The sequence below is a fragment of the Lissotriton vulgaris genome, chromosome 11 (assembly GCF_964263255.1).
Source record: "Lissotriton vulgaris chromosome 11, aLisVul1.2, whole genome shotgun sequence".
NCBI lineage: Eukaryota > Metazoa > Chordata > Amphibia > Caudata > Salamandridae > Lissotriton > Lissotriton vulgaris.
In genome coordinates, this window is record NC_141699.1 from 982,923,586 (window position 1) to 982,949,872 (window position 26,287).

At 45.5% G+C, this 26,287-nt stretch overlaps 1 protein-coding gene across 4 annotated transcripts in view; it reads right to left on the reverse strand.

Moving 5' to 3' along the window:
* Positions 1-26,287, reverse strand: part of SCHIP1 (schwannomin interacting protein 1) — a 1,820,134-nt gene that overhangs the window by 223,138 nt on the left and 1,570,709 nt on the right. For 2 of the 4 annotated variants that reach the window (XM_086944214.1, XM_086944211.1), the window contains one exon: positions 3,886-4,470. In XM_086944214.1, coding sequence (XP_086800340.1) covers positions 3,886-4,470 — 585 coding nt within the window. Of the gene's footprint in view, positions 1-3,885; positions 4,471-10,828; positions 10,963-10,992; positions 11,137-26,287 lie in introns of those variants that run through there. The other 2 variants (XM_086944212.1, XM_086944213.1) reach the window with 2 other exon arrangements.

The following is a 26,287-nucleotide window of genomic DNA, read 5'->3' on the forward strand; positions in this document are numbered from 1 at the left end:
ACACAGTCTGCCATAACACCCTTCTACAGCGCCTCAGAAACATCGGAATTCAAGGAAAAGCACTAGAATGGATCACCTCGTTCTTCACCGGAAGAAACCAGAGAGTCCGCCTTCCACCATTCAAGTCAGAGGCCACTGAAGTCATCTGCGGCGTTCCACAAGGATCTTCACTCAGCCCCACCCTTTTCAACGTATACATGAGCCCCCTCGCAACCATCGCACGCCAACACAACCTCAACATCATCTCCTATGCGGACGACACTCAACTCATCCTATCACTCACCAATGACCCTCACACCGCCAAAACTAACCTACACGAAGGAATGAAAGAAGTTGCCGAATGGATGCAACATAGCCGTCTGAAACTGAACTCTGATAAAACAGAAGTCCTTATCTTAGGTACCTCCCCCTCTGCATGGGACGATTCTTGGTGGCCAGAAGCCCTTGGAAAAGCACCCATCCCGACAGACCACGCACGTAACCTGGGCGTCATCCTGGATTCCTCACTTTCGATGTACAAACAAGTCAACGCCGTCTCTTCATCCTGCTTCAACATTCTTCGCATGCTCAAAAAAACATTTCGTTGGATCCCCACCGAAACTAGGAAAACGGTCACCCACGCCCTGGTCACGAGCCGGCTGGACTACGGAAACACCCTCTACGCCGGCACTACCGCTAAACTCCAGAAAAAACTCCAACGAATCCAAAACGCCTCAGCCAGGCTCATATTAGACATCCCGCGTAAAGAACATATCTCTGGTCACCTGAAAAACCTCCACTGGCTTCCCGTCAATAAGAGGATCACCTTCCGTCTCCTAACCCACGCACACAAAGCACTCTACGAAATCGGACCAGAATGACTCAACACACGACTGTCCTTCTACTCCCCCTCCCGCCAGCTACGATCATCCAACCAAGCCCTTGCCACTGTACCCCGCATCAACAAAACCACCATGGGAGGTAGATCCTTCTCCTACCTGGCAGCTAAAACCTGGAACTCCCTTCCCAATCACCTTCGCCTTACTCAGAATCACCTAGCATTCAGAAAGCAACTTAAAACGTGGATATTTGACAAGTAATTCCCCTCCCCTCCTCAAGCGCCTTGAGACCCTCTGGGTATGTAGAGCGCTATATAAATTCTTTGACTTGACTTGACTTGACTTAGCAGCCTCAAGGAGGCTTGTAGGCGACAGGGCCACAAAACGGTTTGATCTCGATCGTGTGCTATCTAACCTTTCTCATGCACTCAGAATCACTTGGAAGAGAACCTATCCATGACCGCAAGAACTAAAGAAGGAAAACATCAGTCCCTGGGAAAGCAGAATGTTCTTGGTTGCTTGGGCTAGACAGAAGCAATAGGAATTATTTTGGACAGAGAATTGTTAAATACCTGGACTAGAGAGAAGCAATAGATGTTACTGGGAGTGGAGGAGGCGTTTAGCTGCCCAGTCTAGGGAAAAGCTATAGGAACTATTAATAGAGAGTTGTTAAACCCCGACACAGTGAACAAATTAGCATTATTGGGAGTTAAGGGTGTTGGTAACTGCTGAATCAAGAAAGAGGCTATGACAGTTATTTGAGATAGAGAGACTACTTAATTCCCAGGGCGGCAGAGAGGCAATGGGTCTTACACACAGTACAATACAGTAGAGAAGTGTGGCTCAATGGTTACAGCGGCAGACCCTGATGCATTAGTCTGCCTGGGACCAGGGTTCAATTCCCGCCTTGGCGGGTCTCGGGCTCAATTTCCTCGGACCTGATAATTCTCGCCTCGGTGCCTATTCTAATTCATGAGTCCCACTCTGCACCTCTGGGCAATAGCTTGCTTAATCTCTACAACGGCCCCAACAATGCTGAGGATGCCTGACTTCACCTTGGGGGTGCCCAGGAGTGGGCTCCTCACAGGGAAAGGCCAGGAAGGGTTCCTCAGCGGTATTCGTACATGCGCCGAGATGCCTACGGGTAGTCGTGCGCTATACAAGTGCGCAATCATTTCATCATTTCATTACTGGAATGAATTATGACAGGTATCCAGTTCAGAGAGAAGCAAATGGGAATAGCTGAGGGATTTGAAAGTATTTACAACTGCCTGAGTGTCAGAGACAGAGGAGGGCGATTAAGAGTGTGTGCTTTTGGTTACTACCAGGGGTTAGATGATAGGTTTGACTAACAATGAAGCCAGGTGAGCAACATGCATAACGCTGAAGAGGGATTCCACATAGAACAACAACTTAGGGCCTTATTATGAGTTTGGCCGCGCAAGAGCAGGACTGTCCTGCTCCTGCACCGCCAAACCCATCTTTGAACCACCCGCCAGATTAGGAGTTTTTTCCTGTCTGGCAGGCAGTTCTTTGGCGTTTCCCAGCAGTGCCTCTGAAATAGCACCACAATGGGAACATCAGTACCTGCACGGCATGGACTGCGGTGGTGCCAGGGCGGCCAGACCACCCTGGTCATAATAACAGGGCGACCGCCAGACACGTAAAAAGCCCCTTAGTCTGCTTTAGTCAAAATGTTGAGCTGTAGCCCAGCCTCACTTGTGACTTTCTTTCAAGGAAGAATTGAACAATTGGATCAATCTGTTATTAAAGGAGACAAAGCCTCATATGAGTGGTGATGGTAAGAATTAATCATCTTAGAAACAAAGATGTATTATTATTATCGCTGATACTCTTTCCTTTGGAGCACTCTCTGTTTTGTCGTACAATTCGCAAATCTATTAATTATCGCTGAGGACCTAATCGGAGATATAGGTATTGGAGGGACACAAATATAACCTATTGCTTATGAAACTACAGATACTTTTCAATTCATCTTTTGCCCTGAAGAAGGCGGTGGGTGATGACCCAATGACGAAACACGTGTTTGCAGCATTAGTCAGCTGGCTGTGACTGTATCAACTAAGTGCAATGATGTATTATTGGATGTAATTCTTCTGAAACAAGGAAATGGACACCTGGAATTAAAAGAAGACGTTTTTCAACAACTATACGTTTACGAACTCTTGAATGTAATTGAATTTGCTCAGGATAAAGACTTTTCTGTTACTTATGATTTTGGGGCTTGTTAGTCAACACAATTAAGAAACGTGGGGTGGCCGTTTCTTTTTTATCCTTATGAGCATTTAGAGAATTACTGGAACGTTAATTTGCTCTACGGTTTCCGCGCAGAATTTGACCCAGCCGCACTCATCATGAAAATTATTCAAGAGTATACCAAAATCAAATATGCAGAGAAGAAGTCATACTTCTAACGGTGTCACATTCAAATATGCCATTCAAGAATTTAAAGTCATAGTGCACTCACTATTTCACAAATGCATGCATTTAATGCGTTCATCATTATAAGTGTCAGATGTAACAAATTGTCTTTCCCTTGGACCACAAACCTGTTGTGACTGGAGACACCTCCTCACACAAGGTCATTATGGACACTGTGTCAAGTCCTGAACTTTTCATCGCCAAATCATTGATTTTAACTGTAGTTAGTTCAAAGTAAGTAACACATGACTACAACACCCAGAATGCATTAGGCTGTCACACAAACCTCCATGACTAGACACAGAGCCTTCAAGCACTTGGAAGGAAATTTTTAACCTAGCTGTGACCCAATATGTACAGTGATACTAGGCACTAGTCAATAAATATGGTGACACACCATTATACATAATTTCCCATACATGTGTACATTAAAGTATTGACAAAAATGTAGGCCTTAGAGTCCCTGTGTGCAACTCTTTACGGGTAATCCAGTCCACCATAAAATGCATTAGTAAACCCAGTATTAACTTTCCAAGAAGTGACATAGGCCTTCCTACTCACTTCCACACTAAGTATAATTCCTACAGAGGCATGTTACTATTTAAAAGTAAAGTTGTCCACTTACTGAGGTGTAGTTGGTTTTCAACTGGCTCTGATTTCGTAGCTCCTGTTCCTGGAACTGCAAACCGGCCAAGTGTTTTTCCAAAGCCGCCCAATCCATGGTTGGAAGTTGCGTGTCCTCTTTCGCGCACGTCTCCGATGCATTGTAGGTGACCACGCCGCCACCTATCCTGCCCAGAGCATGCTGGGATTTCTGGTGGTTCCGCTTCCCTTTGGTTCCAGTCTTCCTAGACACCACATTGCCGTTGTGTTTGAGTTCATTGTGCAGGCTGACATTGCTAGGGGGCGGCGGCACCACCACGCCTTTGGCCTCCTCAAACTCCTCCGCTAGGCTCCTCCCAAGCAGCGTCTTGGCGTAGTGGTTGTTGACCGTGTAGTCCCCATAGGGCTCCTCATCTTCGACATCCTCCTCCCAGTCGTCCGCGCCCTTCTTCTTGTACACCTGGAAGTCCTCGATCTCGTCATAGTCGTCCAGGGCAGCCAGCTCCAGGCTGGGGGACGACTTGCAGTCCGAGCAAGGGGTCACCTTGTTGGAGCTCGAGCGGCTGCTGGCATCGCTGCCTAGATCCATCCCATCTTCTCGGTAGTCCTGCATGTGAGGGGGGGGGGAGTATAGCAAAGGAGGGGGGGGAGAATTGGAAAGGAGGGGGAGAGAATTGGAAAGGAGGGGGGGGGAGAGAATTGGAAAGGAGGGGGGAGAATTGGAAAGGGGGGAGAATAGCAAAGGGGTAGGAGAAAAGCAAAGAGAGGAGAGTTACCTTCAGAATGTAGCAGCCATCTACACACACTTGAAGCAGACATGCACCGACTGGCTCCTGGCAGAAGAAATGCATATTTCAGGAAGGAATTCCCTCCCACCACTTACGTCCCCCCCCCCCCCCCCCCCACACACACACACACACAGTTCCACGACTCCACACAGCCGCATCCTTGTTTTACTCATTTCAAGTTTTTTTTTTTGCAGGAAGGGCAGGTCTCGCTGAAATCCCTAAACACAGGAAACCATGCTCCAACAAGTGTGCTCAAAGATACAAAAATACATTTAGCTGCACCGGTACTCGTGAGGGTGGCAGAGCACTTAAAAGCTTCTTTGTGCAGGATAGTCGCAGTCAGAATAATAAAAAAAAACACAAGCAGCTGAGTTTAACACTTTCATCCTTAGCTGGCAGTTAAAATTGGTTCCATATTCAGTGGATTAAAAAGTTGTGAACGTAAATCGCAAACAGTAAAGGGGCCTGGATTAGACGGACAACGGTTTCGCACTGATAACACAAAGTACAACATTTATTTCGCTGCCCTCACAAGGAAAAAAGCAGATCGATTTAAAATGCGAGATGTGTTTGAAGTTAAAAGTGGAGAGTTGTCATTTTGCAGGCATATATGAAAATGTGGGAATACTGCATCAACAAATATTTTTGGGACAAAACAGTTTGGATCTGTTGGGACAGAGATTTTCAGCAAATATCTGTCTCCCAACATTTGCGGTCCTGGCACTTTACTTTTAAACTGTTTGCTCTTGTCTAGGACATGCCTTCAAGAGATGTCATCTGTACTGTGAAAAATATCTACCGACAGCCAGTCACCGTGCCAAACATACAGTGTGCCCTGAAACAATTCAGAACGCCTTCATAAAAGTATCAGCAAACCATAGAAGCAGTGATCTTACTGAACCTTTTCAGAAGGCAATGGTCAACTGGCATACACAGGAAAAAAGCAAATAAAACAAACAATCACAGGTAAACAAAATGCCTGACGTTATTCATTCACTTAATGATTTCGATATAGCACTAAACTGTTAACAGGGAATGGTGAACACGAAAATCTATTTTGTGTAAATATTTGCAAACTGAATGTGGCAGGAAGGGTACCTTCAGGCTAAACTTGTAATTTGCTCGCAGAAGACAGGCATGTATTTGCAGTGAGTAATGGACTTGGCACAGAGAAGTGCAATTGCTGTAAGGTGTGGTATGGTTTGTGAAGAGGGGAGGGCTAGAAGGGTGTGAGCGCACAGACAAACATTCACAACAGAATGCACACGCATACACACACACACACGCGCGCGTGACAAAAGAATACACAAGCACCGACACATACAGAGGGACCTTGCCGAAAAAGTACCCCAACACCCCATCAGGGGTAACAAGCGCTTTATAAATACAACCTTTTTTCCCTCTTCTATCCTTCTGAATCCAAATAACTGACTAAGCTCTCCACCACTCAAATTACATATTTCACTATACTAATTCAACACTAATCCTTTACGGGTTCCGAGGTAGCGTGCTACTCGCCGAAAAAGCCCTTTGACGCCTCGTCAGGGGTAATAAGCGCTATATAAATACAATTATAATACTTAAACAGCCACACACAAAGGTATGTACGGCAGACAGGCTCACAAATACACATACAAAACTGCAAAGATACATGTACAGATATGCGCACGGTAAGACCCGCCTGCAAATTGACACACACACCCAGCAGGGCAAGAAGCTTGCCCTCCACCCACAGTATTGGCAAGAACAAGTGGCACCAAGTAATAGATCATCCCTCCCACGTGAAGCTGATGTCATTTCCTGTACCCTTTGAGGGTGCATTGTTATGACAGCAGCTGTAAAGTCCCGGTGCTCGAGAGATGGAGGGTGTTGGCTTAAACCCAACAATGGACTCTCGGATATCCCACTGTGGAAGCACGCAGGGCATATGTGTACCTAGTGGGTAGTCATGTGAAGCACGGCATGGTTTTCTACCCAGTTTCTGCTCTGATTCCACACTCCATGATGGTAGTACCAGCCTTGTCCAATGCACTCATCTTCTGCCCTTGGTACTAAAGGTAGGAGATGGGTCAGCAGTGCTTAATTTGAACCAGTGGTTTTCCGAGCTCAGCACCAGCACTTAATTAGTCTCCGGTGCTGGGCACCAGAACTTAATTGTCAACACTGCACTAATGGCAGTCTGACACATGGTGGCGCTGATCATCTAATTTAGAGATGAGCAGAACAACAGCAGTTGTTTATGAATACAATATACATTAAAAAAAAATACTAATACCTGCCTCCCCATAAATTCCTTTAGCTTTGGGGACTTGGAATAATCTGAACTGTCACACTTGTTGGTGAGAGAGATGGTTAGTAGTTGTTTTGGCAGCGATGGGTGGTGCAAACTGCAGTAACCTCCTGACCAGGGCCCTGGCTCTTATTACTTTACAAATTAAGCACTGGGTTTCAGCCTCTTCTCTCTCACCTGTTCTGCCCGCTCCTTACACACATGTATGGGTATTTGCACACATATATGGGTATTTTGGAAGATTGCAACCTTTGACCCCCACTAAGAACTCTACCCCAGGGAAATGCATGACAACAAAAATACACTGAACACTTACTCAGATACTATGTTAGCCTGATTCCCAGACGAGGCTCCCACAATAGGGGAATTCAAAACCAGTAGGAGTCCTTCTTCTATCGGAGATGGCAAGGACCACCTCCAAGGTAGATGGGCTCAGCCAATAGCAGCTCTATAAATAAATGCATACTTTAAGCACACAAGTCACAAACTTAAGTGAGATGAGTGTTGGAGGTAGAGGGATGGGTGACCCAACCTCTCCTCCCAGGCTTTGACCTAGAAAAACTCACTACCTAGCAACTACAAAAATTGAACCAAAAGAGCGAATAGCTCTATGGCAACCATAACTTCACAGCGCAAATCCAAGAGACTGCACCTATGCGGAATTTAAGAGTGTTTCCAAGACATTAACACTACTATGGTACTACGGCCAGTGGGAAACATCCATCCATCAGCTGGAACCGTGATATTTGATAGCTTCAACACTGCTAAAGACAAAAATACAGGGTTCCTTTGAAAGAAAACCATCATCTCAGAGAGAAATTCAGCTTTTTAACCTCACATGGATGTCTTCGGAGCAGAGGAGAATGAAAGGTTCAATTGACCTGTCAAATCCCAGATGTCTCTGGTCCAACAGAGACAGCCAATAACATCAAGAGACACAAACACTAAGATCTGCACGGATATGCGGAGGTTTGGGGCATACCATTCACTTGACAGGTGGAGGGATGGTCATTTGACCTGACCACTCTAAGGTTCACCCAATCGGGAAGCTGACAAACCTGCACACATGTGTACCCACATTGCACAAGGAAACAATGGCATATTGTAAATTTCGCACCACAGAAAATGGTCCTGGCCTGGCATAAACACTGCATTGTTTTTGCAGCACTTCTAAAGCACTTTCCTACATCTTGTGGTTTTAAAGTGCTTTGTAGACAAGGGGCCAAGGATTCTGAAGTACATGGTTGAGAGAACAGAATTGATAAAAGCATTGCTTATTACTGTTTCGGACTGGTGTTGTGCAAGATGTCCCACAAGTGTGCTCCAAATGTGACATAGTGAAGGACGTTAACCTATGAAAATATTGAATAACCTGTAACCAAAATGGGCTTGTGACAGTTCAATATTATGCTTTTCAAAAATACGTCAATAAAAATGCCGCTCTAATTATATAATTAGTATTACCAGTGAAGTAACATTTGCTTTGCAGTGATATAAAAGGTTTGCTTAAAAACACCTACACGCTGAAAGGGTGGCTCGAATTCTGCTATTCAGGTCTAAAAACAGCATGTGACGTACATGCCTTCTACTTACAGAGTTGGTCGCCTACTCAGCCCCCGGCAGAGTGAATGAATGCCCAGCATTCAGTCTTCCATGCCCCCTCCTTCGGTGACTTCTGTATGGCTTTTTTGCTCTGTGGGCCTCTGTCTGGCTGCTGACAGATTTCAACAGGTGTGTGCTCTTCAGCAGCCTGGCAGACGGCTCAGCAGAGGAGGTGGTTTTACACCCTGAGGACAGGGCTGGACTGGGAATTTAAAACAGTCCTGGCAAAAATATTAAATTCAGCCCCCATCTGCAGACGTGCTAATGTGCGCTGGAACCAGTAACGTGCACCACCACACTCCTGGAGGCCGAAAGCGGGCTCCCCGGGCATCAGCCTCCCTGGGATTGCCCGCTTGCCGGTCTGGGCATGCGTTACGACAACACGTAGGTCTTGGCTTCCTGCGCCATGACTCTGTGGGCGAAGCTTACAGCAGCCAGGCGAACTGATGTGGAACCCTGGGGCATATGTACAAAGAGTGAAGCGTTAGCCGTCATGGCTTAACGCCTCACTCCGCCACTTCAGAAACGCAAGGCTGCACCATATTTACAAGGACAGGGTGCAGCCTTGCGTTTCTCTCTGCACTCGCGCTATGTTTAGCAGCTTAGCACCAACGCAGGCACCCTTGCTCCATAGTGCAAATGTATCTGCGTGCAGGGGAAGATTGTTTATTTGTAGGAAGGTGTCCCTTCCTGCACATAAACAATCTTTACATGCAGTTTGGTCACTTCTATGTGTGTTGCTTAATTTAGCACACATGGAAGTTACAAAATGGCATTTTTTTTAAGGATTGTTTATGTATAGGAAGGGACACCGTCCTACACATACATAGTCCAAGGGCTTTCGCTTTTTCCATTTATGCTGCACAAGGCAGCACACATGGAAAAAGCAAAACCAAGGAGAAATAAAGCATTTCTCCTCGTCTCACCAAGTTAAGACCAGGTTTTCTCTGGTCTTCATTTTGGCGCTGCATCTTATTTACGCCATCCTTGTACATAGGAGGCAGCGTAAAAAATCAATGGGTTTTGCGGTGGAACGCCCACCGCAACATCCACTGCCTACCCCTTTCACGCTAAACATAGAATCAAAGGGGGCCTTATTTACAAGGCAGCATTAAGCCACGTTGCGTGGCTTAACGCTGCCTTGTAAGTAAGGCGAAGCCCCTATCGCCACAGAAACGGCCTAAAAAGTGACATTCCTGTGGCGATAGGGGCTTGTACATATGCCCCTCTGACTCTGTGGAAAAGGCTGCATTCAGCGCCGCCCAGACTTCCTCAATCACCACAACAGGAGAGGTTAATTCTCCTAAGAATTTGGAGCCTCCTCTGTGAATATACCCCCAATGCATATTTTTTTTTTATCTCCCTTGTATATTTCCGAGATAGACGCAATTGCTTAGATTCCCGTTCAAATAGCAAAAAAAATAAAAAAACATTTGCCCATCTATATGTGAAACTCATAAAGCGGGCCACAATCTCTGCAGAATAGATGACACGCAGCGAGGATAAAAAATACATGGCCTGCTGAATAAATGATGTAAATGGCGCGTTCATTGTTTTAGTGCCTTCCCCCTTCAGTCGTTTTGCAAATTAAGGTTGTTAATTGCACCAGAGCAGGGCATTAACGAATCACGCTGTTCTCGGCCCCACGCGGACGTATCCCTCCTCTGTGAACAGCTGGGGTACAAAACTGCCGCTGGAAAAACTCCGAGGAAAGTAACATCTGGAAAAACTCGTCACTGCTAAACAGGCAGACGATCAAAGCAAACGCACGGAGAGCGGACGGGCTTGACATTGCAGTGTTGTTAGACGGGGGCTAGGGGGCGCCGTGTTGAAAGTGGGGGCAGTGTAGGCAAACAAGTGGAGAAAAGCAGCATGCAAATGTTCAGTTCAGCAAACAGCACACTAGAGAAGGGAGATCTTAGAGTAACTACAAAGCAAAAGACACACACACGTGCACACAGGCACTCCAGCTGCGCGCGGTCAGGGGGAGCGAAGAGGCTGACAGGACGTGTGGAGTTTGGGATGTGAGTTATGAAAAGAGTGACAGCACAAGGTAAAGAGGTAAACCCGTGAAGGAGAGGGGAGGAAGGAGAGGGGAGGAAGGCGGGGGGAGGACACACTGAGCTAAAGAGAATGGGGCAGATTTACAAGCCCCTTGCGCCACTTTTGCGTCACTTTTAACATGGGAAAATTGGCGCAAGATCCTTGTAAATCTGCCCCATGTGACTGCGCCTTTATGGGACATCTGGAGGACAGACACTGTAGGGCTCGTAGCATCTTCTTACCAGGTCCCAAAGAGCTGCAGCCCGGGTAGGTCAACTTGGGGCGGGGTGTGCGCAGCAGATCGCCTGGCTGATCCCAGCTCTCCCTCTCTTTCTAAGAATAGATGGAGTTAGGCTGAGGGGGTCCCTGCACTGCCTCGGGCTCTGACAGGCTGGGCAGTCAGTACCTTAGGGGGTGTGCGCAGATCTGACCCCAGGTCCCACAGTCTCGCATGCTGCTCCCACACGCTCTGTCCCGCAGCTTGGGGCAGGGCTCGTCCGTGCGGGCTGCAGCTCGCCCCGGCCGGCAGCACCCCCGGACGATGCTCAGTTAATCTGATTCCAGCCTTCAGGATGACGGCATTCCGCCGCCCGGCCTGCCAGGAGCTCAAGGGAGCGTCTGCAAATAGCTTAACTCCTTAGCAGGAGGAGAAAAGTCTGAGCACAAGAAAGAGGGCGATGCAACGGGAGAGACAGCAGCACCAAGGGAGCCACAGCACCGGTTATCACGTCCAGCCGTAGCAGCCCACTCAGTCCAGGTTTTCCTGTGCAGTTTTGCATTGTAGTCCCACATATGCCAATGTAAAATCAGGACCACAAGTCCCAGAATGCAAATATAAAGTCTGGACTGGATTAGCTTATTCATGCTTGGATCTGGGGAAGCACAGCAAGGAGGCAGACATCAGCAGTGGGGGAGCATGGCCGGCTTTAGCGCTGCTGGCATCCTGTGCGAAAATCTTTTTGGGCGCCTCCACCGTCCCATGACCTCTTCCTCAGCTTCCCTCACTACCACCCAGCAAAAGTGCCCCTCATCTCTCCATAACCCCTCTCTCACATACATTACATTTGTTTTAAAGTGCTGGTAAACTCGGGCTTTACTAATCCACTCAGTTATCCGCATAAAGTATAGATCTGTTCTTTGCAGCAGGCATATTAACCCTCTGCGCTACTTTACGGTGAGTCAAAACTGCCACTAGACAACACCCCAGGCGCGGCTGGTTCAGGTAAGATCTGTGGGCCACCGGGGCGGGGGGGGGGGGGTAAGTCAACACAAATAAAACCACTTACGTTGCGCAGCTCCGCATTACGGAGTGGGCGATGCGGCAAGCGCAAAGTATGTGGGTTTATTTATTTGTTTATTTATTTATTTTCCCTATTCCATCGCCTGTCGACTCTTCCCCCTTCCCCACTGCCCAACCCCTCTTACCTGAACTTGCTGTGCCTGCAAAACTCCGATCTCTCTCTCTACTCCTAACTCCAGTGGCGACTCGCCGAGGGAGTGCTGCTGGGCGGTGAGGCAGGGGAGGGGCAGGGTGGAGGGTAGTAGACTCAAACATACGACGGAACGGAGTAAAGTAAGTAAATTAATAAATAAAACAATTTACCTTGCGCGTGCTGTAGCGCCATCTCGGCGATGCAGCGTGCGCAAGGTACATTGTTTTATTTATTTATTTACTTACTTGAATCCGTTCCGTCGTATGTCCGAGTCTACTACCCTCCCACCCTGCCCCTTCCCTCTGCACCGCCGCGCAGCACTCCCTCGGTGAGCCGCCACTGCCGAACTCTCTCTGTAGCAGGAACATTAATCAAAAGAGTTATCTTGACATTTTTTATAGCTTGCAGCAGGTGATTTTATATCTTAAGTTATTGTAAAAATACAGCACGTCCAGTGCAGCCGCAGTGGTCACACACCGCCCTCCCTAAAGCTGGCCCTGCAAGGCAAGGAGAGGGACCAAAGGACAGTGCCTCTGTGCACAGCAGGGAGTGGGACAGAAGCAATTGGGATCTCAGCAGGGCAGCAGGGGTACCATGACAGCAAGGGGAGGGACAGGAGCAAACAAGGTGCTTAGCTACATCCGAAAGGCAACCAGATGGCTCCATGTCACCAGGGTACAGCTTTTCCGTTCCTGGTCTTTGCTTTTACTTCCATCACTTTTGGGAGTTGTAGTCTTGATTCATTTTAGTTCAGCTGATTAAAGCACCACACCTGATAACACTGATATTTATAAGTAATATCCAGGTATGTAAAAGTGCTGACCTGGTGGCATGGAGCCATCTGCATCCCTACCAACTTTCCCAAGTACATGTCTGATGAGCTGCTCTATTCCAGGTTTTTTCTTTGAATTCTGTGACTTGTAGTCTTGTTTCTTCCATTTTAAAACAATGCTACAAGTCCCAGAATTTTCCGAACCTGGACTGCAGAAGCACATAGACTCGCAAAACTTAGCAGCTAGGCATCGGGGCACCCTACGCCCAGACTGACCGCAGAACGAGCGGGACAGCTGAACTGGATAAAGACTGCAGCATCATAGGGGAACAGTGCAGGCAGTGTCATCTTAAGAATTTTTAGTGGTCTAGGACGACAAGAGATATTTTGGGGGACCCTTTTCAGGACGTTAAACCTTATTACCCATTTTCTGCTAATTCAAGTACCATAACAACAATAATATAGAATTCTGTGTTAAAGGTTTGAGATAGAGCAGTGCTTTATTTGAGACGGCTGTTTCCGGTGCTCAGCACTAGCACTTATTTATGAACACTGGCACTTATGAGTGCTGCCACATAGTGGTGCTGTTTGTGTAATTTACAGATGAGCAGAACAACAGCTGTTTATTAATTCAATGTACATTAAATCCAACTAACTCCTGCCACCCAAGCCATTATTATTCCTTTGAGGAACTCAAATAGTCTGAATTGTTACACTTGTAGCAGTGCGATGGTTCGAAGTTGTGCAGGTACTGTCAGTTGTAGCTCTAGCATGGCCAATGGGTAGTGGAAGCTGCAGTGGCCTCCCTACAAGGGCGCTGGGACTTACATTTTTACAAATTAAGTCCTAAAGAGCAGGGGCAGCTCCTCCATTAGGGCGGAGGAGCGTCGCCTCAGTGCTTTCTCGCAGTGCGTGAAGCAGAAACATAAAATGGTAAAACTACCATTTTATGTTCTGCTTCTCGCACTGCAAGAAAGCAGGAGGGTATGTCTGGTGGAGGGTGGGAGGGTGGCTGGGGGGCGGGTTGGGGAGGTGTGGCTTGCCCAATGTTGCGGGCCCTGACTGTTTGGTCTGCCCTCTGGGGCTGACCAATCCAGTCATGCCCTCTCCCTTTTCTCCATGTGGGCTGCATGCAGTTTACATGGAGAACATGGCCTCCCTATAGGAGCCCAGCTGGGCGATGTCCCCACCAATCACAATGTTGCAGAGTTTTGATTGGTTGAAGGGAGGAGAGGGAAGCTGCCTGCTTCCTGTTCAGCAGGAGAGCAGGAAAACGGGACCCGGCCAGGAGCCGCAACGTCGCAGGACCCAGGAAGGTAAATTAAAAAAAATATATATTATTTAACCCCCCCTAGCCCCCTCAGCGAACCCCCCCCCCCCACCTGCGAGCCATACCGGTCACGACTGCTGAAGAGAAATAGACAAGAGTGGAATAGAGAGAACGTTTACTTTCACAGTGGCCCATTAGAAGGTGGGACCCTGGGTAATTGTCCGCTTTTTTCCTAGTCTGAGACGTCTCTGCACAGTAGAAGCATGGGAAGAAGAGGGATAGCAGCTCTAAGAGAGCACCTCAAGGGTATGGGTGGCACCACTGGGGAGCACAGCAAGGCACGGGAAAGCAGCAAAAGAGAGCACAGCTGCATTGGTAGAACACTTCACCGAGAGGGATAACAGTAGGGTGGAAAACTCATGCCAGCTCACCACACACACTGTTTCCAGTCCTATCCTGATGCATTCTGGGTTTTGTAGTCTTGTTTCACTTCCATTCAACTCGTTTGACTAGCACACCTGAAATCAGTGATTTGTTGGTGAAAAGTTCAGGATCTGAGACAGTGGTCATAATGACCAGAATGACGTGGTCGCCTTAGATGATAGCACTAAGGGGCGCCGCAGCTGAACACGACAGGGAGAACACAGTAAGGAAAGAAACCGCAGTACTGGCGAAGCACAGCGTAAACAGGGATCTCCTTACAGCACAGAGAGAGAGCAGGGAAAGTAATGGGGAGTAAAAACAACACAGAAGGAACACACGAAGGAGTAGGAAAGCAGAAGAGATAAACAGCAAAGGCAAGGACAAGAGTACAGAGGGAGAATGGTTGGAGAGAGGAGCTATTCAGGGCGATAGATGTCAGTGAAAAAGCACAGGGAGAATAGGAACAGCAGAACAAGAGGCGGTCTCAACAAAAGAGAGTGAGTGAAGTTATTGTGCACAGAGGTGGTAAGCCCTGCAAGAAAACTGGCATCCGAGCACGAGCTGCGCGCTTTAATAGGGCAAGAAGAAGAAGGTCTGATTCCAAGCAGCGGGGATGAGGGATGGGTAGTTCGCAAAGACAGGAGAGGTGTAAACAACTTTGTGTGGGTCCCAGGATCTGGAAAGGCCATGGGTGGGATATGAAAACATATGGAGTGGAGAGGGCCAAAATCAATGTGCAGTTTCCGATGTATTTCTTTAGACACTAAAGTCCTACTTACAAGTCTGGAGGTACGAGGACTGGCAGACTTGTGGTGGCACAGCAATGGCGTTCCAGCCTCCACCACACTGGCGCTTCGACCGTCCCATTACGAATAGGGTGGTCAGTCGGCCCTGGGACTGCCGACACAGCCAGCGAACTGCTATTCTTTAGCGGTGGAGTGGCGGTCTTGAGGTCACAATATTCTTGGCGAGACCGCCGCGGTCTCCCCAGGCTAGGTCGCATCCCCTGTCCCTCACAGCACCGTGGAGGAGTGCTTGGTACAGCCATGCATCACCAAAGTTCTAACTCTGTGCACAGCTGCTTTGGTGGCGGGATGACTCGGCTCAGGGAATGGGCTGGGGCCATGCCCTGTGCCCAGTGCTTAGTGGGCACAGCTATGCTCTACTATTACAACAGAAAGGGGCACAAACTGCATGCCTGAAGTGTATGGGCAGAAAATTAGAGGGTTCTATGTCAACAAAGTAGGCCCAAAATTAAATGATACAAAAAATAGTGCAGGTTAATATCAGCAGTATTTTCAAAACCCATATTTCACTCTAACATAAAAATACATACAAGGTTAGCCGTCATGGAGCGCAGGTGACATGTAAAACACTTTTTTTTTTTACTGTTAATTATAATTTCACCAGAAATCCTTGACCATTAAAGGACCACAATACACAGCGGCTGTTTATCTTCTTTATATACAGTTACATGCATTATAGCGACACAATAGCGCTACGATGGCTGGGGTTAATGTACACTAAGTTAGATATTAAAACTCAATTTTTGAGTATAACTTTTGAAATCATTAAATAAATCCCAATAAATGTCATATATCGTTGCGAGAGGCATACATGCTTAGAAATGGAAAGTTGGGTGAACAGCGATCATAGTTGAAAGGTTGGTATTTTTTGTTCTAAGGTTTTGATTAATAATTCATAAAGCACTCAAAAGTTCTCACAATTGTAGCCATCAAATGCCACCTAACTTGACATTCAGATATAATCTCTATGGGACCCACTTGTACGTATAAAATGGCGAAAGTATCCTCAGACGTTTGAGTAAAAACCTTTTCAAATGTTCAGCAATTATATGTACTTTGGATGCGCTAAGAAAAAGCTAAGTCATTTTCAGCGACTATCTGAAAAACATGACTTGCTCAGTACTCCAAAAAAAGCCATTACCAAGGCAATTTGTGCCAGTTCACTTAGTATCCGTCCAAGATGAAATGGACTTTACATAATAAAGACGGAATACATTCTACTTCATCAATTATTTAGAAAGCCTGGAAATGCACCTAAAACATGTAGATGTGTTTGAATGAATGTGCATTTGGATGTTTGCATTCATTTTCGAAATGTAGACTTGAACCAACGTATGGGCAATCACACAAAGAAGTGTGTATTAAGGTGCCTTAATTTTCATTTGCATAAACAAATGTATATCTGTATAGTAATCCACAACAACATGTTGGTAAGAGTCTAACAAAACACATAAGAAGTAACATCACATCACGTGCATTCGTAAACCATACATTAACCCGTAGGCATCTTGGGGCTCAATAACATATTTTTTGTGTTGCCCATCTCAATGGTAATCATTTTATCGACCGCAGATGGATGAAAGGCTGAGGAGACCCACTGGGATTGGGACCTGTGAGCATGAGGCTGAAGGGTGTCTCACAGGAGAGGGTCTTATTGCAGTATTTATCACCACCCACTGTACTACTCCACATAATCTATCTCACATATGTGTACAAAGATGGTACCCGCCAGAAAAGAACATGACAAAAAGAAGAAAGGGTGAAACCTGAAAGCACTTCTGTGTTAAGACGAGAACGCTCACTCTTCCTAGGGTACACTCTTTACACTGGGACCGCAAGGTACACAGTGTGGGCTACAACTCTCCATTAGGAGAGGAGCGGGAGGTGTTTATTGTCATCCAAACCAAGGGTTTCCTCTATCTTATAGGGGAGAGAGGTGCAGAGTGCAAAACAAAAATGTGTGAGTTTAAAACTATCTCTTGGTGAGTGAAAACAACCTTTATGCTGGTACCCCCAATGGATATACCTAAAACCAAGCTAAGTGAGGTAGGGATATGGATAATGCCCTATGTTATAATCTGGTTAACATGTTTCTGCCTCTATAGACAAAGGGGTTCATGACCTTCCTCAGGACCAAAACTATCAGTCACTCTTCTTAAAAGCCGATTGAAAGGATAATAAAACACATACTTTCACTGGTATGGAGTATAATTGTGGTACCTACATCTAGTAAGGTCCACAAGATGCATTTGCAAACTATAAGATATGCATCACCTTCATCAGTCCCTTCATGGCAGTTTTGAAATCACAGGTCTTGACCACCACGTCTGTTAAAGTCCAGAAGGTTGAACACAGGCCCCATGTGGTGTATGCATTACTCTACTAATCCACCAGACCCAGCAAACACAGCACTCTGCTTACTAAAGTAAATAGATCAAGACCAGAACCACCACTTCTCTTGCAGACAAGCTCAACATCTCTGGTGGTTCTCAGCACACCCACAGCCAGGACACAATCAGCCAGCAGACTCAAAAGTGTAACAAAGAATCGACAAAGCAGCCGGTCTTTTCCACCTATGCACCCAGGATCTGGAACAGCATTCAGTATACACCAGGACCGCCCCAACACTGCTACAATGTAAGTCAGAGTTAAAGACTCACCTCTTTAAAGAAGACTACATCACAATGCACAACAGTGCTCCCTGTCCTTATACCCATTGACTCTATTCTTGTCTTTGACCATGTACAGTGATCCGTTGCCTTCGGGTAGGTTTGCGATATTGAAATACCACATACGTGCAATAGACCCATATTTAGGAAAACTGCAATATTTCATCCACAAGTGCATTGTAAAATAAAGTTGGAAAGATTACATAGTTAGACCGGACAAACCTGTACCGCGCCCTTCAGATAGAGTGAACCGGATATAATCCATTTTCCAGGACAGTTTCAGTTTTTCACCATCTGTTCTGGAAATTTTCCATAAATTTAGCAGGTCCTATTTTTCAGCGAGGGTCGACTGAACACAGAGGGATGCATGTTTTTATGTGTTCCCATTCAAGTTTACTTAGCAGCCACTAGTAGAAAGTAATTTAATTAACACAGATGATACTATGAATTAAAAAAGCTGCATTTAATACCCCTTAGAGCATCATTCTCTGTTTTTTCTATGTTGGTGAGTTCTGTCAATTAAGCCATTCACGCCCCTTGATCGGTGCACAATTGTAGGACTACCTCTTTGTTTGGGTAATGCCCCAGTTTTTGTTTTTCAAAACAATAGCGCGCTGCTTACTCAATCACCGCCTCAATACACATTTTCGGCGGGAGGTATGTGTAAAGTGGCTGCATATCAATGCACTTAAAAATATTCAAAATGCAGCGGTTTATGTGATTTTGCAAGAACCCATTAGAAAGCTAGCCTACATTTTTAGCTCATCCTAATTGCATATTAGTGTGTCAAAACATAAGACATGACACAATATATAGGTTAGGAAGATTTAGGACAATTGTGTAGCTCTATGACGTTATTCTAAAGGTATCTTACATAACTCTTTTCAGTAATTTTGGGACCTATTTTTAACCATTTTTGTCTGCTCCAGTTGAAATGCTAATATCCATTACAATATATATATTTTATATTTTTCCACTTAACTAATATTTAATAGCTTGAATTTTATGTGTGCTTCCTACTGTAGAATTTTCAATTTTGTAACACTGTAAAACTCAGTATCGGCCTATAAATCTTCTTATGCACATATACATGCATTCAATTTTGTATTGAGCAGAATGATTGCTATTTTTAAAATATAATTCGATTTCAGGAAGCTGAATTACTCGCCTTGATATAACGTCACATGTTACGCATGAGCTCTAAGAAAATAAAGTAAAACGTATGCAAGATATATGTCCTCACTTCATATTCATTTTTATTATCTTCGGAAAGGCAGAATCCTTCACTGTCACCTCATCATCTGAGGACCTTAGGTTTAGTCATTAGCACGTCTTGGCCACGTTTGTGTTGGATTGCAATTATATTCATTATTTTTAATGTTGTCCTATTTAAGTTCTTATGCAAGTCAGACAATTTAAAAACTTGTGTAATTTTTGTTGACTTTCATACTTTTACCATTTAAATGTATTGAAATTCTGTCTGTATTTTGATTTAGTGTCAGTATTTGGAAGTACTTTTATAATACTTTTGAGAGGTAGTTGCAAGTTAACACTCGTTACCCGTTACTTATGTAGCATGGCAGTCATAGGGACTTTATTATCAATGAAAAGATGTTTCCGTGCCACATCAAGCTGATGGAAAATACTTCTCTGAATACAATTTCACCGTGTTTACTTTTTAATTTGTATTTTGTATTTTACAGAGTTTTATATAGTGCAAACTTGACCTGAAGGTATTGGGTATCAGATCACTTTACATAGCACCAGTTGCGTTATATGGGGACGCATTAATTTTTTTTTAGGCACGGGGAGATTAAGTGATTTGCCCAGAATCACAGGATGTTCAGCGTCGTTGCCAAGACTCGAAACTAGTTCCCCTAGATTTGAGGTTTACCGCCCTAGCCATTAGGCCAACTCCTCTTCCCAATGTGCACACACACTCAACCCACTCTCTCTCTCTCGATGGACTCAAGAATGTCGTTTGCACTAAAATATAGAACTAAATACGGATTTTGCGTAATTACATGTAATTTTGCCACATTTTTCAGAAATGTTTCATAATTATAGAAAAGCAAACTACTACGCACATTTCTAGAAATGACCGTAAAGGACGTTAGAGAGGAATTTCCCTGCAGCGCAGGGAACCGAATCCAACCCCGAACACTTCCTGCGTCTTTATCTCACTCTTGCAGGTTCTTTTTCATCTCTCCTTTTGGTCCTTGTCACTGTTTTCTGCCTTTCTCTTCCTCCTTCTTTCCACTGCGGTTGTGTTTTTTTTCTCTCTCTTGTTTCGGATCAGGATGTGCTGATAAAAAATAATGGCCGGTCCTGAGAACTGAGTGCTGATGGGTCAAATTAAGTACTGATGCCATGTTACCACTAAATCTTCGAGAGACCTATGCATCCATTCACCAGTTAACCTAGAAGTTGGCAATGATGGGAAAAGGAGACACGGCTCTATAAATTTAGAACTATTCTTCACACTGAAGCTCATTTTGCGTGGGCTAAGGAAAAAGTAGGGGTGTAGCTTTAGGGAGGGTGTTTGGGGTGTTACACTCCCACTAATAAATGTATTTTCTGATAAGTAGTTGGGTACAGGTGGTTTCAGTAGGGTATTGTGAGATGTCAGTTGAATTTCACCAGGAATGTTTACATACACACAGTAAAAATGCACACACACTCCCTCTCTGTTCTGAAAGTCCTCCAAAAAATTGCCTTTTTTACAAAATATTATGTTTTCTCTCTTCGTACTCCTACAAATCCACACTCCTCTCCCTTTCCACTGCCCCAGAGGCCCCTCTCGTGCACCCTGCTTGTCCAATAAAGTATTTAAACATTATATGCCAGCCTGCTTGCTCATTGGGGAGGAAGAAGCTCCATTCTGGGTATAGTGAAACAGTGGAATTTACTCCCAATAGAGATCAAGAACAGCCCGACATTACTCACTTTCAGGAAATCACTAAAAACCTGGTTATTTGCTAGCTAAGTTCCACTTTCATTATCCAGATGCCGGTTGACTATCCGCTGAGCGCCTAGACACACTATATAAATCCTATAATCAAATCAAATTGTCAGAAAGTCTGCAGCTCTACCCCCCTCCAGTCGTACTGACCAAGCTACGCCCCTGGGAAAAAGGTCCAGTTTTGTGGAATGTGGCTTGGAATGAATATAATTACAGTATTGGAAGATTACCATGGTTTAAAAGCATGTCTATTGTGAGACTAGTGTTGCATGATATTTAATGACCTCTGGACAGAGAAGGACAGTTTGTGACAGATGCAGAGAATTACAAGGCCCTCCTTGTTTTGCATTCGCCAAAACATTCAACTATTGCCGGGCTAGACTGGGAGCCATCATCGTTTCTTCGTATGCATCATTTTTTGCTGTTTCTTTACATAAAATTCTACAGCATTGTGACCTAAATGCCATATAAAATGATTTGAATCTAAACCAATGATTCATTTGTAAAATAAATAAGTGCCGGGGCTCTCGTCAAGAGCCAGCATGCGCCAGCCCATTCCTGTTGTTAGCGCCACCTAAAACAGAACCAACTACTAACCATGAAAGTGGGGATCGGATGTGGCCTAATGGCCAGAGCAGCCGACTTCGGAGATGGGGAACCAAGTTCGAGTCTCCGCGCCAGCTCAACATCTTGAGATTCTAGGCAACTTCGGTTAATCTCCCCTCAAATTAATGTGTCCTTAATTGGTGCTCATGAAAAGCTCTGGTGTTGATGATAAAGTGCTGTTGCTAAGCACCAGAAACCACTGGCTCAAATTAAGCAATAATGAGTAAAAGTAAATGAGCCTGGTTTGCAAGATTTTGATATTAGTAGGTGTCACTTACTTTTCAAGTCCTCTCAGCTTTCTGCCTGGAATTCACCAGTAAGCTGTGAGTACTACAGGAGTAAATCACACCTATACACAAAAGTTGATTTGAAGAATGCTGGCAAATAGTCTATATGTATAGAGAAGCACAGGGAGCGAAAAAAGATGGGTTTGAATACTACTGTGAGCAAACCACTTATTGGCACCCTCCAACCATAAAAAGAAGGCAAAAGAGCTGCAATTTAACTGGGAGCAGTATTTAATTTCCAGCACACTGTGGGAGGAGGAAAAAAGGCTCTTCAGTCCCACAATGCCTCTGACTGTCTCCCAAGATGCTTGTTTTCTGGTCCAGGGAGGACCTGGCCTGGCAGTTCAGGCTGGACTGTTACCATGGGGAACAGGGTCAAGGCTGATTTGCATATGGCTGGGTCCAAACTGGAATGGCGTGGCTAGCAAAATACCAATGGATTAAACAAACCCAGATCTGTGACTGCCAGTGAATGTTTGACAATGTTCAACATTCCGCCCATCATCTTTTTGTGTTGAATCTACACAAAAGTTGTCATTGCTAGCATGGTGTCCCAGCTGAATGCTTTGCTTCTCTGAGGGAAAATGTAAGTTCAAACAAAACAAGAAATCTTTAAAAAAAAAATATTTAAAATGCTATGTTTGCGTATTTTATTTAAACACTCTGTGGCATTCAGGCTTATATTCCCCCTAGGAAGACAGGACTCAATGCTAGTGGCAACAACTTCAGTGGAAAGAAAGTCTAAGGTGTGCAGCGAGGAAGTGAAATTGAATTGCCTGTGCCCGTAGAGTGCTGGACGCGGCGCTACCTGGCAGGCGAGTTAGTCATCATTGAGCTTTCACAGCTGCAGGTGTTGGGGGGACTGGGGTACAGGAGTGTAGTAGTGGGTTTCCATAGCCCACAGATACAGCGCACATTGGATGCATAGAGAGCAGCTGATTGGGCCTGGTATGGTTCACCTTTGGGCCAATTTGGGGAGCTGCAACCCACAAAGAATGCATTTTGATTGTCCAGCTTCCAACTGCCACACTTCTGTGGAGAAGTGTGGCTCAATGGTTAGAGCGGCAGACCCTGATGCAGAGGTCTAGCCCGGGACCAGGGTTCAATTCCCCGCCTCGACGGGTCTTGGGCTCAAAAATTCCACGGACCTGATAATTCTCGCCTCGGTGCCTATTCCAATCATGGAGTCCCACTCTGCAAATATGGGCAATAGCTTGCTTAATCTCCACAACGGCCCCCACAACGCTAAGGATGCCTGGCCTCCACCTTGGGGGTGCCCAGGAGTGGACGCCTCACAGGGAAAGCCAGGATGGGTTCCACAGCGGTATTCGTACAAGCGCCTTGAGACCCTTGCGGGCTATGCAAGTATCAATTTACATTACTTCTAGAGCTAATTTCTGTTACTCCCAGGGGCATAATGGAGGCCCTTGCAGTGTGGGGGGGGGACCAAGGTTTCTTTTTGGATGGGGCCCCCTCGACCTCTAAGACACCCCATTGCATGCCTTGAAGAAAGCATGCAATGGCATGGAATAAGAAATAGTGAAACGCTCAAGAAAGCCACTCTGCTTTACCGAGTGTCCCTTGCAGTGTAGGGGGTACCCAAACGCTCATGGGGCCCCCATTGAGCCCATTCTGCACGGGGGCCCCATCATTTTGTGTTATACCACTTGATTACCCCTGCTGTCTTCATGGCCCCCTGAGACAAAGGGTGGCAAGCACAGTGCCTGGGGTACCAAATAGCAAACCAGGGGCAGCATCTGCTCTCTGTTCCTACCCCGACATCCATGCCCCAACCCTATACCCTGATATACCCAATTATGTTGCACTAGGAGGTCTGCGTGGGGTAAATGTACTATTTGACTAACCTTAATGTAGATTTTTGTGGTAGTCAGAGGCCTAATTATGCAAGACATAAGAAACTGATGTTTTCCATGGATGTATGAAGTTACAACGCATGCTTGTACCACGCATGCTGTTACAACGCAGGTTTTACTACGCATACCATTACAACGCATTACACTTGGGGTGCTGGATAGTGAATAGTTTAATTTACTATTCCAACTCCAGTCCCCGTGGACACTAGGGAAGGTGTTGGATAGTCAATTAAACTTATTTCCTATCCTAAAGCGCCCCCCAGTGTAATGCGTTGTAATGGTTTTCGTTGTAAAACCTACGTTGTAACAGCACTGCGTGGTAAAAGATGCGTTGTAAAGGATGTTTCCCGTTTAACACTTGCAGCAACGGCCCTGTAGAACATGCAGTCTTTCTACTACAGTGGGATTAGCAAACCCAGCTTTAAACTCCTGTCTTTGCAGTGAGCCGGGGGAGTATGTGGCTGGGTTGACATTTCATTAGTCTGTTTTTGCTGCGGCAGCAGGATTTTCCAAGGGTTAACGCGCATGCACTTTGCTGCTCCATGCAGATTCCATCAGGTTGTACAGATACACTGTGTAATTACCAGAAACCGTTAGATATGGCGCTATCTCACAGCTCCTGACTAGCCTCATCTCCCAGCTAATTTAAATCTAATTAAAGGTTCCAGAACGACAGTTCTTGTTTCTGTTTGTATGCGAAAGCAACAGCAGGGGCAGCAAAAGTGCTTTTTTGTCAATATTGCTTTTTTGTCAATATTGCTACCATATAATGCTCCCCTGTTTTGGAACTTGCTCACCCGAGAAGGAAAAATGCCCTATTTGTACTGTGTCAGCCATTTCTGGCTGGGCTTCTAATAATGAAGCTTATTTTGAGCTTCCATAGAGTAGAAGGTGATACTTATACAGTGTTTATGGAAGTATGGCAAAGGGCTACAGTACTAAAATAGTAGAAGATATTGGGTGGAATGCTTGCAGAGGTCTCAGCCGCTTGCAATCACTGGTGCCACATTCCAGTCCATCATTTTTTGCCCACCGTGCCTTTCCAGACATATATCAATTTGATGCAAAGCAGTCTTCGTCCTGCTCCAATATGAACATTCCTGGTAAACCATGGGCATGTTTATTTGCTTATTTTCTAGTTTTGTATATTGCGACCAGGCACCAAAAGGCATTAGCAGTGCAACGGCAAGAGTTCAATCAGTAGCAGCCGGTGTTGTGGAGGAATGGTGAGGCAACAGGGTCACGGGAAAAAATAAAAAAATAAGTAAATAAAAAAAAATGTATCAGCAGCCGGCCGCGCCCTGCTGTTCTGCTCCTCTCCGCGAAGGCACTGGCTCCCAGACTCCATGGCAGCCAATCCTGAGGCTGCTCTCATGTCATGAGAGCAGCCTCAGAATTGACCTGAGTGCTCTGAATGTGTGCTCCCAGGTAGACTGGGAGCCTGTTCCTGCTCACTCAACCCAGCAACGCAGCTGGGGTTTGGAGAGAGCTTCACTGCGCACAACGCTTAGGCCGGTCTATCCCCCTCAGTGCCTATCACCCCCATGCCCTGCCCCCAAGACTCGACAGGAAAGAAAAAATAAAACAGTAATAAAACGTGTTTATTATCATTTTATTTCCTTCACTGATGTTTTGAGGCGGGGGGGGCGACGCTCCTCCCCCATAACGGAAGAGCCGCCGCTGAGTCTAATGAGACTTCATGCAGGCACGCAAAATTGCTACGCCTACCTAATGTGTTGGAGAATAAAAGGGAGCTATGTTTAGTGTGCAGAGGGCCCTAGACACCCCGGATGAGTAGCACTGCTACTCTAATGATTGTGTTGACAGGTTCCAACTTTTCAATTAAACTCAAAACCAGGGGCATTGACACTAACTACTATATTTATTAGTTGAACCACGTTCCTTAACGTGAGTAAGGGTTAAGTTCTCAAAAAATCAAGGGGCATATTACCAAGCAATAGCGATAATTACTGCTGAGCTGCGGCTATTTTTATTGCAGATAAACCTTGGTATAACCAAGGTTTATCGCAAATGCGATAAAAATTGGCTGCACTGCATGAATATCGCTGAAAAGTCAGCAATATTCATGCATTACTGAGCTAATGCTCTTAGCCATGTTATCCACCTCCCATTGGATAACATGGCTAAGAACTGCTCAGGGCAGGTGTTAGCTTTTGGAGATATTCGCGCTTAGCGCGAATATCTCCAAAAGTTGGTAATAGGAGATAGCGATGTTAGCGACTGTTTCCAGTCGCTAACATCTTGGCACGCCCACTTTGCATGTCATTAGTGATAAATATCACTGACATGCAAAGTGGGGCCCAACATGGTCGTTATCTCCTACTAGCTGTCGCTAACTGCTGTTAGCGACAGCTAGGTAATAGGGAGATAATTTTATCTCCGCTTTCTTGGCTTTTAAAGCCAAAAAGCGGAGATAAACCCCCTTGATAATATGCCCCCAAGTTCATTCCCCGATGATTGACTCTTTCAGTGTTTTAAAGCAGGGCTTATTTTAGCCCCTCTTCTATTTTCATTGTATATGGCTGATCTTCCAGACCATCTATAATCTTTTGACAGGCACCTTCCTAAACTAGGAACA